General features: G+C 32.8%; 1 protein-coding gene across 1 annotated transcript; it reads right to left on the bottom strand.

Annotated features, from left to right (window-relative positions):
• Positions 1–10,252: 10,252 nt before the first annotated feature.
• On the bottom strand, positions 10,253–12,829 carry LOC128165333 (multiple epidermal growth factor-like domains protein 10). Its single transcript, XM_052829752.1, has 4 exons — positions 12,723–12,829; positions 12,428–12,577; positions 12,126–12,335; positions 10,253–11,864 (listed from the first exon to the last, which is right to left on the bottom strand). Exons 2-4 carry the CDS (start codon positions 12,549–12,551, stop codon positions 10,402–10,404), a joined length of 1,797 nt encoding a protein of 598 aa, XP_052685712.1. The 5' UTR covers positions 12,552–12,577; positions 12,723–12,829; the 3' UTR covers positions 10,253–10,401.
• Positions 12,830–13,221: the final 392 nt, after the last annotated feature.

Here is a 13,221-nt window from a genome sequence, read left to right as displayed (position 1 = left end):
ATACTAAAGAACTGTGTTATTTAGGTAAATATTTATATTATGCAAACAAGCAACAAACTCTTTATGTGAATTATCCAAATTGATCATGTACACTTTGTTTTTCTTACTGTTTATTTAATATGTATATGCTCATATGTATAACCTATGAGATATTTGTCTCTCAGAATAAAGAACTTGAACTTGAACTTGACCTTTCTCCAAAAAGGGGCTGACACCTCAAATTTGGGAACTAGAGAGCTCTAAAGTCTTTTATCTATAACCCTTTACTGAAGGATATTTTGTAACAGATTATAGAAGCAAATATGTTTATCTTACAATTATGTAGCCTAACAGTATAATGATTTTCTCATGTGTTACGTTATTTTGGGATTAAGGGATCAAAAGTCCAAAACTTTGATCACATATATCTCAAAAAGGAAAACTATTTTGAAAATAATGCAGAATAGAAGAAAGATGCTCAAAATGGTGTACTTAACAATATGCAACCTTCAAAATTTATTTTGCTCAGCAGCCCCAATAAGGAGATAAGGGACCGGCCCCAGTTTCTCATGTGTTACGTAATTAGCAATCCAGACTCTGCAAAGATAGACATAGTTGAGTAATGTTGAAATCAAATTAAGTTTAATTGAATAATCTCTCGGCATATCATGAAATTAAAATATTATTGATGACAAATGCTGTCTCATAATAAAGCTTTTTAGTCCAAAGACACCTGACATATCCTCACATATTTTGAGCTGAAAGCTGTTTGGTCCGGTTTCATAATAAATTTTATTTACGCTGACATTTAACCAAAATCATTTTCTTTTAAAACATTTCCTTTGAAAAAAGAACCAATCAGTTTTCCTGTTTGACCACCATCAGATAAATCTACTAGTAATATACAGCTCAACTAAGTGTGATAAAAAGTACAGCTGCATTTGCTGATCTTTAATGAGATATAAAACGCTGATATTTTACCAAAAATCATTTTTTTCAACAACATTTTCTTTAATTAAAATTGAAAATAAGTTTATAACTATTTCCCTGTTTTACCAGCATGAAAAAATGACACACAGATAAATTATGTCTTCTGAAAATCACAGCTACAATTTACCGATCTTTACATAGTAAAGAAAGTAATGGACGAAGAATTTATATATAGCATTCAATTTAAAATGAAACACTGTCAAATTGAAGTAAATTCAATATAAGCATATAAATGCCTATATAAACCTCCCCAAAAACAAACTAGTGAGAAAATACAAGACATTCTTATAGAGTATTTGAACAAGAACATGTAGAATCGTTGGATTATAAAGATATTGAGAAAATTGTGAATTTAAAATAATAAAAAGATTATCAAAATAAGTACGTTAAAAAATTAGAGTACATGTACATGTAGGTCTAAAAACTCTGAAAGTGATTCATGTATAGCTAATAATCATCCTCTCAATCAGAAACCAGAAAGGCAACAAATTAAAGCAATATGAGCTTTGTTTTTTAGAATTATATTTTTAAAGATATCGTTAAAATTACAACACTCAGAAATTTTGTATACGACTTTCGGTTCGTGAAATAAACATTTCGAACCATAAAACGTAATATTTTGTAAGAAGTACACCCTGTAAAGGAAAGAAGCAAACGTGTTTAGAAATGGGGAATTGGAAGGATGTCCAAATTGAAAAACTGAAGCAAGCAGAAAATTAAGTTTACCCTCATTTAATCATATCAAGCAGCCGTCTGAACCGAATTTCGGGCTGTATTAAACAAATTACATAGAGAAAAACAGGTATATAATTCAAAAGAAATTTTTACGAATATCGTCTCGGGAATTCATTTCATGTTAATCGCTGTAGATACTTTTACGAATGTCGAATCGGGAATTCATTGCATGTTAATCGCATGCGTTACTCCTCTTAAAATATTGGGGTTAAAAATACGACAATCATGTTAACTCAAATTTTCTCATAGAGCAAACTATAAATCGCCAGATCTTAGCTACAAATCATTTTCAATATGAAATTTAATTTACAATTGGTGTTGGATTATCATTATTACAAGAGAGTCATCAGTTTGGATTAAAACAAATATATATTTATACAGCTGGAATGTTTACTGGAGGAACTAAATCGCCGAAGCGGGGTGTGACCCGATTTTCGTTTAAAAAGGGATCATAACTCGCGTGTCGTACTAAATGTACATCACTACATTTAACAATTCCTAATCAAGTGTGTTTCTTAAATCGTTAGATTTCTTCCAAAACATCCGATCCAAAGTATAATATACATGTATGTAGCTGTTACAAAACAAATGTCAAAAAATTCATCTGACCCCTTCTCCATGGATCTCTCAGTCTGCCAATGGATGAGTTCATTCGTTGCGTGAACGGTAATAGCAGGATTTTGCGCCATAATGTCTCATTCATAGGTTTTGCGCACCGATTAGTTGACGAGTCCGTTGGGATCATGCGAAAACCCCAGAGCACACCATGTGTTTACGTCACAAGCACGTAGCATCGGGGGTTGGGGTGAGGGGGGCTGCTTCCCCCTTCCTACTTTTTTGGCAGCTGGCACTTTTCTTAACTTTATATGATAAATGGAAATATCCTGGATTTGCCCCCCCCCCCTCCACTTTTGTAGGAGCATGCAATAAATGACACTGCAAATAAGGAATTCTAATTGAATTGAAGTTACAGTTAGGGTTTTTTTTTCATGAATTTGAGAATTCACCCTTTTTAATTGCTTGTCAAGATGAGTTTGATGAAGCTGCCCACACAAATTCAAAAGCAATACGTGTTTGTATACCCTTTCATATTTCATATGGTTTGAAATTTTTTTTTAAATGCCTTTCAGTTGATTTTGCATCTTAATATAACAAAGACAATTTTAAAAACAAACGACTATTTACTCTCCAGCTTTCAAGTTTACATGCACTTAAGATCTAATTCAATTCGGTCACGTGATAAACTCTGATTAAACATCACCATGTGTATTACAGCTACCTTCCACACGTGTATATTTGTGTAACCAATGATCGGCATATTGTTATGTGCAGTTTTGTTGACTCACGTTCACACGCTCGACACTCAACGTTGGGTGTACAAATATTCTGTAAATATTTACTACATGCAAAACACAGCTTTTGTCTTCAATAACTGTGTTTCGTTTCTTACTATTTACTTTGTGTTGTCTATTCTGTTTGTGCTGAGTTTGCTTTACTCAAAACTCTCGGAAAAAGCGGCTCATTTTTTTGTATTTATATTCTATTGTATTTATTTTCTTTCATATTTTTTTGCATGTTATATTAATATACATGTACATGTATATACATCTTATACATGTACTACACTAATTTTTGTTTCTATGTCTTGTTTTCCTTTTTTTTGTATTATATGTTATATACTTTTTGAACATTTTCTCTGTCATGCTAATAACTTTACACACACTCCTGATTTTGCAATTTATTTAGAAGCAAATATTTCTTTCGATTGCAGCCCGTTTTTTTCATGTTCAGTCTATCACAAGATAGATAATGGGTAACTCGGTCGAGCAGTATCGAGCTGCAATCGGCTTGTTTTATTTTAGATGTAGAGGTGTATCAAAAGTTTATTTATTTCTGAATTCCCCACTTGCAAATTTTCTGTTTCTTTTTTATTATCTATGTAACTCATTTAGCCACCTATTGTTAAGCATAATGCAAATTTCTGTGCATATTAATTTTTTTCCCCAATTTTTTATGTTTATCCTTTTACTACTGTGCGGAGATATTGAACTTAATCCAGGTCCTTCTGTTGTAAATATTCTGAATATTCTACATCTCAATATCCGCAGTATCAGACACAAGTTAGGTCATTTAAACTACTTTATTCACGACTTTGATATACTATGTTTCACCGAAACCCACTTAGATCCCAGTGTGAGTAACGATAACATTATTTTAGACGGTTTCAGTCAAATATTGCGTAAAGATAGAAACTGTTTTGGTGGTGGTGTAATGATTTACCTTTCGGATCAAATACGTGCTACTAGACGTCCGGAATTTGAACCCGCTGACGTTGAATGTATATGGGTAGAAATAGACAACCATACCTTTAAATATTTTCTTTGCTGTCTATATCGCCCACCAAATTCCGATAGCAGTTTTTGGACTAAACTCTCCTGGAGCATAGACCAAGTAGGCGAGCACTCAGATAAAATAATAATTGCTGGTGATATCAGTGTAGATCTCCTTACTGTTCCACGTACGCACATTATCCTTGAAATTTCTTCTACGTACAACCTTGTTAACAATATCCATGAACCGACCAGAATTTCACACACGTCGAACACACTTCTTGACCCAATTTTCACTACTACAGATATCCAAGTTTACGAATCGGGTACACTAGTAATGGACTCGTCCGTTAGCGATCACAAAGCGACATACATTGCACTTCCGTCAAGTCTAAACTATAATCGTTCTTACAAACGTAAGGTATGGATCTACAAAGATGCTGACTTCGATAAACTAAATTCCTTAATTCAACATTGCGATTGGACAAACATTATTACGGAAGCTGACAATGTTAATATAGCAGTTGATAATTTTACCACAAAATTTCTTTCGTTTGTTAGGGAATGTATACCGGAACAAACAATAACCATTCGGCCTCGTGACAAGCCATGGTTTGACTCTGTATTACGGAGAACGATCAGAGTTAGAGACCGACTGCGTAACAAAGCAATTGAAACGAATAAAGATTCTGTTTGGTCTGCGTATAGAAAGGTCCGAAATTCAGTTAACAATATGAAAAAACACGCTATCTCAAATTATTATGACAATATAGAAACGTATTTAGATGATTCAAGCAAAAATAATACTAAGTTATACTGGAAGCTGATGAAAGACTCATTTCATATGAAGCTTTCAACGGAATTACCACCTATTCAAATTTCTAATGTAAACGGTACAACCAAGTTTGTTTATTCAGATTTTGGGAAGATCGAATCTCTTAATACATATTTTTCTTCTATTTCTTCTGTAGACAATAAGAATGCGGCTTTACCTAATATGTATAGTTTATAAAGAGAAACACTTTGTAATATTTTTATAAATGAACAAGAAGTGTTAGACATTATTTCAATATTACCTGTTAATAAAGCAATTGGTCCTGATTTGGTTAGCCACAAAATGTTGAAGGCAACCCTTTTTACTATTGTAAAACCACTTACATTGGTATTTAATAGATCACTTGTTGATAATACTTTTCCATGTTTTTGGAAAATTGCTCACGTTATTCCTCTATTCAAAAAAGATGATCCGTCATTGGTTTCTAATTATAGACCGGTATCTTTGTTATCATGTGTTAGTAAAATTATGGAAAGAATCGTTTTTAAACATGTGTACAACTATTTTCATAGGAACAATTTATTTTATCGATATCAAGCCGGTTTTTTACCAGGTCATTCCACTGTTTATCAACTATTAGAAACGTATCACAGCATTGTTCAAAATATTGATGAAGGTAAATTTTCATGTATGATTTTTTGTGATCTGTCAAAGGCATTTGACAGAGTATGGCATAGCGGCCTATTATTCAAGTTACAAACCTATGGAGTATGTGGTGATCTTCTTAAGTGGTTTTCTAGTTACTTAAGTCAAAGGTCCCAAAAAGTTATGTATAAAGATCTTTTGTCAAGCACATCAGAAATTTCAGCAGGTGTACCCCAGGGATCTGTATTAGGACCTCTTTCATATTTGATATATGTCAATGATGTGGCGATTAATATGTTATCATTGTGTAGATTATTTGCTGATGACAGTTCGCTTCAATACTCTTCAAACAACATACTTAACATTGAATATATTTTAAATCATGATTTAAAAATTTTGGAATCGTGGTCCAAAAAGTGGCTTCTTAAATTCAATTCATCAAAAACTAAGGTTGTTTTTTTTACTAAGAAGCATAACTCTGTTTTACCTAAAATATTTTTTGAAGGCGATAGACTAGAGTTTGTCTCGACCCATCGCCATTTAGGACTTTTATTATCGCAAAATCTCAGGTGGTCTGAATACATTGATGGTATTATAAACTCTGCATACAAAAAATTAGGACTCTTAAAAAAACTTAAGTATAAATTGGGTAGAGAGCATCTCTCTAAATTATACATTTCATTCATTAGACCTACCCTTGAATATGCTTCGATTGTGTGGGATGGCTGTTCTGTGCATGATGCAGACAAACTTGAAAAGGCTCAATTGTGTTCTGCACGAATAGTCACTGGGTTGCCAATTTTTGTACCAAGGGAAGCGCTTTACTTAAAAACAGGGTGGGAAATTTAACGAACCAGACGATACATCGCCAAGATGAAAACTATGTTCAAATTTAACATGGGGAGTCTCCCTGATTATTTATGTGATATTATTCCTAATAAGAGGGAAAATATATCGCGATACAACACACGAAACAAGGATCAGTTTAATGTACCTAAGTGCAGGTTAGATTTACTTAAAGAATCATTTGTACCCAATGCTGTCAATCAATGGAATTCACTCAATATAGAAGCCAGAACAGCCACCTCAATCAATTTGTTTTGCAAACATATGCCTAAAGTTACGAAACCCCCTATTTATTTTTCTTTTGGTAAACGCTGTACCAACATTATTCATACAAAGCTGAGACATAACTGTGTATTAAACTATGATCTTTGTAAACGTAATATTATAAATAATCCGTTGTGTTTATGTGGTAAAACAGAAGATGTGTATCATTTCTTTTTTTCTTGTAAAAAATACTCTAGAGCGAGAAACAACATGTTTGATCAATTGTTTATGTTAGATTTAGTCAATATTGATACTGATTTACTTTTATATGGCAACAATAACCTTCCTTTACATATCAACAAAAGCATTTTTGCTTCTGTACAAAAGTTTATAGACGAATCCTTGAGATTTAAATAATATTTCTTTGTGTATATCAATATTATATTCTTTTGTTCTATACTCATATGCATGACAACTATTGTTATATTTAAGGAGAGGAACTTGTAAGTTGTTAGAACTTGTTTCTGATCCTTTTGTTTATTCAATAAAATATGTTCAAAACAAAACAAAAAACATGCACTTATATGTTAAGTGTCCTAAAAAAAATTGAGCTAATAAAATAAATGAATTTCAAGTGATATATATGTACATGTTCTAGTTCGAAGAGAAGACTGACATTTCGTCTTATATTTGCACGTTCCGTTTATGAATTTATGTCCAGCAGCGATATTTAAAATTCATTTCTGATAGCTTAATTGATACATGCATAATTTCACTGAATAATTTTGTTTAGTCAGGCAAGCTTTTTGGAAAGCTATTACTTGTTAGCTCTATCTTTACCAAACTTAAATGGATGCATATTGTGATACTTGTGCACTCGATGGGTGGATGCTGAATCTGAGCCATAGGTTCTGGATGCCGGAGGAGGGTGGAGTTAACGTTTTAGAGCGGGTGAAAAGTTTTCGAACGGGTGCCCTATGAGGTTGATATCTAAGTTATTAATGGTTCTCTTACTCTATTTAACTTGCATTGAAGATTTACTGGACGGGCTTGAATGATGAATATAAATCATAGATTTCAGATGCTACAGGAGATTAGGGTTTTTGGAGCAGGTCGAATGTTTAGGTAAGTTATAGTACCGACTTATTTGTAAACGAACCGCTTCAGATACTGATAATGATCTCAATCATCCAGATACGAATGCAGGTTTTAAATTTTAAAATGATTCTAATTTGTTAGGGTCTTGGGGCTGGTACATTTGTAACATTTTGAAGTAAATTGTATTCATACCCAATATGCACACTTAAAATAAATATTGATGTGTAATATAAAGGTTGCTTGAGATAAAGAACTTAATCTTCATTATATGGATGCTGTAGCAGGTATACGTTTTTTTGTAGTTAACAGCAGATTTAAATGTTGGTAAAGAATGCCATTTTGACTAATGTTTATGGTTCATTAAACTTTAGATTTAAAACAAAAGGCCAGTTTCAGGTACGAAACCCTATCGCCAAACCAAGAATACTAAGAAAACTTGGTCCTACTCAACAGAACTTGTTTGATAAATGAGAGATTGTTATAATATGTCATATTCCTATTCTTATGATATTTCATCAAATGAGCAGTATCATATTGTATCATATCGTATGATACATGCATCATGCATATGAAGGCTCAAACCATTCGGCAAACCTCGGCCGATTCCGTAACCTACATCCTAGATGAGATACGAATCGGCCGAGGTGTGCCGAGTGGGCTCAAACAGAAAGACTAAAAAAATAAGGGTTTTGAGCTATTCGTGTTAGAGACACTCGTGAATAAATATTGTTGATTAAATCAGATATGCTTTGCTTTTTTTTAATTGGTCGAACGGCTTTAGTAAACCCCAATCAAAATCCAGGGAAAAATCACGACTTCTGATACATGTAGCACGATATGCCAAGCGTTTGTGAGAAGCGGTGCGGGTAAGAAAACTTTGGCTAGCGAAGAGCCTCTCTCCCATTATATATTTTTATCAATTTTTAGGTAGTATCATGTCAAAATGATACATTACCAAACATGAAACAGAACATGTCTGTCACAATCATTTTGATACTAGTTATCATCGTCCAAAAATTGTCCATCTATGACGTCGCTTAAATGGACCATTTCCCAGAATTTGCATACCATGAATATATAAATAAAGTCTTATTGTCTCCGTATTTTGCCTTTGCAAGTACAGAGTGCAGGTCTACTCAGGTACCGATTTTACATGTTTTTGTTCATATAATTATACCGATCGTAGAAGAAAAATGGTACAAACATGGACTTAATGTTTCCTAATCGATACAACGTCACAAAGCACACATTTTCCCTCAAAAACATTATTTTAAAACATTAAAAATAAGATGATCTATTTATCGTCATAATGATTTCTACGTGATGACGCCATTAGGGTAATATACTTTTCTTTTGAATATAATTTCAATTAAACAATAAAATGCTTTCTTTGGTGATTTATTCGGGATAAGAATGTAGCGACGATGCAGAAAAAATACATAACCCGTGTTGGTGGGTTATGTAATTTTTTTTCTGCAATGATCGCTATTGTTTACATTAACATCTTTATTTTAACTAATTAATTATTTGAGCGTAAAAAGTAAGTAAAACTCACTACACATGTATGTAAATTACTGTTAATGTACATAAGTACGATAGCTAAAAGAAACAGCCAAATCGTCTTCTGTGAGACTTTGAGTCTCAGACACCATCATGATTATTTCGTGCAGTCCGTGATTTTTCTTAGTTAAATGTAGGTCTCGACCAATCGATAACAGGGCGTGTCAATTTCAGTCCTGTCACTTTCTTGTCAGTTTCAGCCGGTGTTCATTTAGACCGATCGATAAACGTAACGTATAGATTTCAGTCTGTCTGTTTCTATAGAGCTACGAATTATAACTATAAGTTTCCGTAAGAAATAGCTATGTATATAGAAGGAATAATACTTGATATATGTAAATATGTATTATTAACCATATTTTTAAAGGTCTCTTTAGAACTTTACATTTAGGGGCGAAAATGCATAATACAGCATGTAGTCATTTTGCTAGCCAAGTAATAGAACTATTTCGATTGTTTGAGTATCACTACCAAAAAGGGGCATCGTGCTTGTCACTTAACATGATTTTGTCAAGCCATGTGTTTTTTAAACGGTTTAACATGCTGTTTATATATATATATTTAGGAGTCCGATTCAACCCAATATTGACACCTTAAATATCAGACTTCGTTTTCCGATCAGTTCAATATTGTTTTAACTATAGTCTGTCCCAAGTTTTTGCTTCCATCGCTTTTTGATGATTTTTAATAAAAATACACATACCTGTGAAAGAAATACAGTTGAAATCTATATCCAAGATATCTTCATTGAACAATTATCATTTTTCACTCATAAAAGTTCACAGGAACGAAAAAATTTTTTTTACGGAGATTTATTATGGGAGATGTTTACATCTTTTCTCCATTCGGAAGTACTCAGGATGCCTCGCGCAATTTTTCAACGTTATCATTCGGGCTTTTTAATGACTGATGCAATGCAAAATCCCGTTAGATTTTCTATTTTGGGATGTGTATTGAAACATGAAGCGGTAAAGGGGGCGTTTCAAAACAGATAATCTGGACATTTTTAATATTAGTGGATGAACGTAGTTAGAAAAAAGAGGTATTTATGATTATCGAAATATCAAGCAAAAAGTGGTGGATGCAAAAACTCGGGACAGAGTATAAACTGAAAAAGTCTGAATTTAATATGTATTATGACCCTTTAAATTCATTTTCAACTCGTTTGAATAAAGTAAATTTGACATTACGATTTTACGACAAATTATGAATATTCTGGCCAGATAAGTTATGAAGAAATTAAATATACTTACTTCTTAAACATACTGTGAGATTGGTACACATTTTGCAGCCAATCGGACATCTTGAATAATTTTCACATTTTTCATAATTTTTTGGACACATTTGACACGATACTCCAAAATATCCATCTTCACATTGCAAACACATTGTTGAATTGTGACAAGTCTTACAATGTTCCAAACAATTTTGGTCACATCTGACGCCATATCTACCGTCTTCACATCCCTCTTTACAATACCCTGTCATGTCACATGTCTTATTTATACAGGCTGTGTTACATGTTGAGTTGCAAGTCTTGCCATGGTAAAAATTGTTTTTACACTCCAAGCATTCTTCATCTGATATACAAGAAGAGCAATTTTTAGGACATTCGAAACAATCTGTCTCCATCAGGTACCATCTATCGCTGCATTGTCGACAAACCGGAACATTTTCTATCAAATCACATTGCCCACAGTTTCGAATAGCGCGGCCACATTTATAATCACATTGTGCACCATACCATCCATCTTTACAACCAAACGTACATGACTGATTGCTAATACATGTTGAATTCATACAATTACTGTTACAGTGTTCTGAACAGTTCAGTCCATACCAACCAGCTTTACAGCTTGGACAGTTCCCCGTGCTCTGATCACAAATTTTGTTCGAGGCACAATTATTACTACATTGCCGAGTGCATTTATTCCCATAATATCCAGCAGGACACTCATTGCACATACCTGATTCAATATCACAGGACCCATTTTCACCACAACCGGTGGGACATTTTAACTCACATTTAACACCAAACCATTTATCAACACATCGTTTGCATTCGTAACCGTTTTGACTGCAAATCTCACAGTGTTCCGGACAGCTTTTATCACATTTTTCTCCCATATAACCTATCTTACAATTTTCACAATAACCAGTGCCTCTTTTACAAACCCCTGCTTCACAATTTTCAGGACATGTTTGATTACAATAAGTACCATATTTATTGTTAGCACAGGTTCCACATATGCCTTCTTTATTACACTGACCGTTGCAATCACCCAAACAATTCAGGTTGCAAAAGTCGCCATATGTTCCATTATGACATGCCAGGCAAGTTCCTTTTTCTTGATGACACTCATTATTTAAACACTTTGATGGACACGTCAATGAACAATTTGACAAATAGAATCCTGATTTACATGAACATATTCCCGATTTCTTGTTACAAATATTTTGACACCCAAAAGAACATTCTTTGTCACATTTCACTCCATAATATCCAAGAACACAATCATTACAATCGCCTGTGGTAGAATTACACGTATTTTTATCACAAAACGAAGGACATGTCTGATTACAAGAGTTTCCCCAGCGACCGCTAATACAAATACAGTCACCTGTATTTTTATCACACTGTTTGTTACATCCGTCTGGGCAAATTTTACTGCAATTTTCCCCGAAAGTGCCATTTGAACATTCTACGATTGGAATGAATAACAAATTAACTAAAAATTAACAAATTATTCAAAAAAAATTGCTTAGAGTTCTAAAAACTAAAATGAACCAAGTAAGGATGATTTAGCCATGTATCTTTCATGTTAATAAAATACATATATCTTTCATGTTTATGAAAATACATTAAAAATTATTAATACAGATATTTATAAATCAAAACGGTAATAGGGATCAAATAGTTTACCATCAATCCAACGAAAAAAAATTAGAAGTTGTGAACATACCGAACCGCTCAATTTCAAACACTTTTAGAGTTGTTTCTGAGGGACTCGAGGCAACAATTTCAATGTATTTTCCTTGCAGTTGTCGGTAACATGTCACTGTAACAGTTATCTCGGTACTAACATCGCTGTGTGTGAATTCGTCGCAAATCTCCGATTCAAGATATATATATGGATTTTGTTTTATAAAAACTGTGTAGGTTATCCCATATTCTACCAAAATATGTAAATTGCATTTACTAAATAGAATGCGATTAGGTTTCTAATAATATTCACTTCAGTATGAATATTTTATGCATACCTACCTAGCACAAGGGTTATGTCAAGTTGATCAATTTTTGCAGAAGTATTAAATTGAAATCGAACATATGGATCATGACCTTTGAACATTTTGTAAGTTTTTGAATCACCGTCGAAAAGTTCATCCATTGCAAGTAATTGAAAGAAAGTGTTCGCTGAAAGAAAATGTAATATTTTACAAAAATATTTTTGACATTTTCGTTATTAAACTTAAACTCATATTTTTAAATCATAGTATTTATCAACATACACAATATTATGAATTTGATAATATTATTATATCTTATAAGTAAACCCTACATTTTTGACAATAATTTGTTGTAGATCCGCTCCATCCAGGTAAACAAGCGGTACATCCGTTAGTACAGTTTTCACAGTGACAGACACATGTCCCATTGCTAATACATTGACCTATTTAGAAATCAAACACTCAAAAAAAGCAGCAAAAACATGCGATTTGTAAACAATATCCCTTTTATAAATTTGCCTTACACGACATGAAAATGCATACAAAAATAGTTTATGTAAAACTTAAGCTAAAATAAAATTGTTATGCATTTTTTTTAGATTTAAAAACCAATGCACTTACATGTACTTTGATTGTACATGTACCTTTCTTGTAATTGATAATTTGTGTATTAAACTCAACTATGAAATTCTAAATTACTAATGGTTAAATCTATCTTACCTTCAATTAATTTGAAAATGATGAAAAATTGAAGTATAAATAGTAGAAAAGTCAATTCCATCTGTAAATAATATTTTGGTTGGTTGATAAAACAATATCTTTCACAGTTGA

This window comes from Crassostrea angulata, chromosome 10 (genome assembly GCF_025612915.1).
Source record: "Crassostrea angulata isolate pt1a10 chromosome 10, ASM2561291v2, whole genome shotgun sequence".
Taxonomy (NCBI): Eukaryota; Metazoa; Mollusca; class Bivalvia; order Ostreida; family Ostreidae; genus Magallana; species Magallana angulata.
Note: the sequence above shows the minus strand (reverse complement) of the source record. Positions and strands in the feature narration are given on the sequence as shown.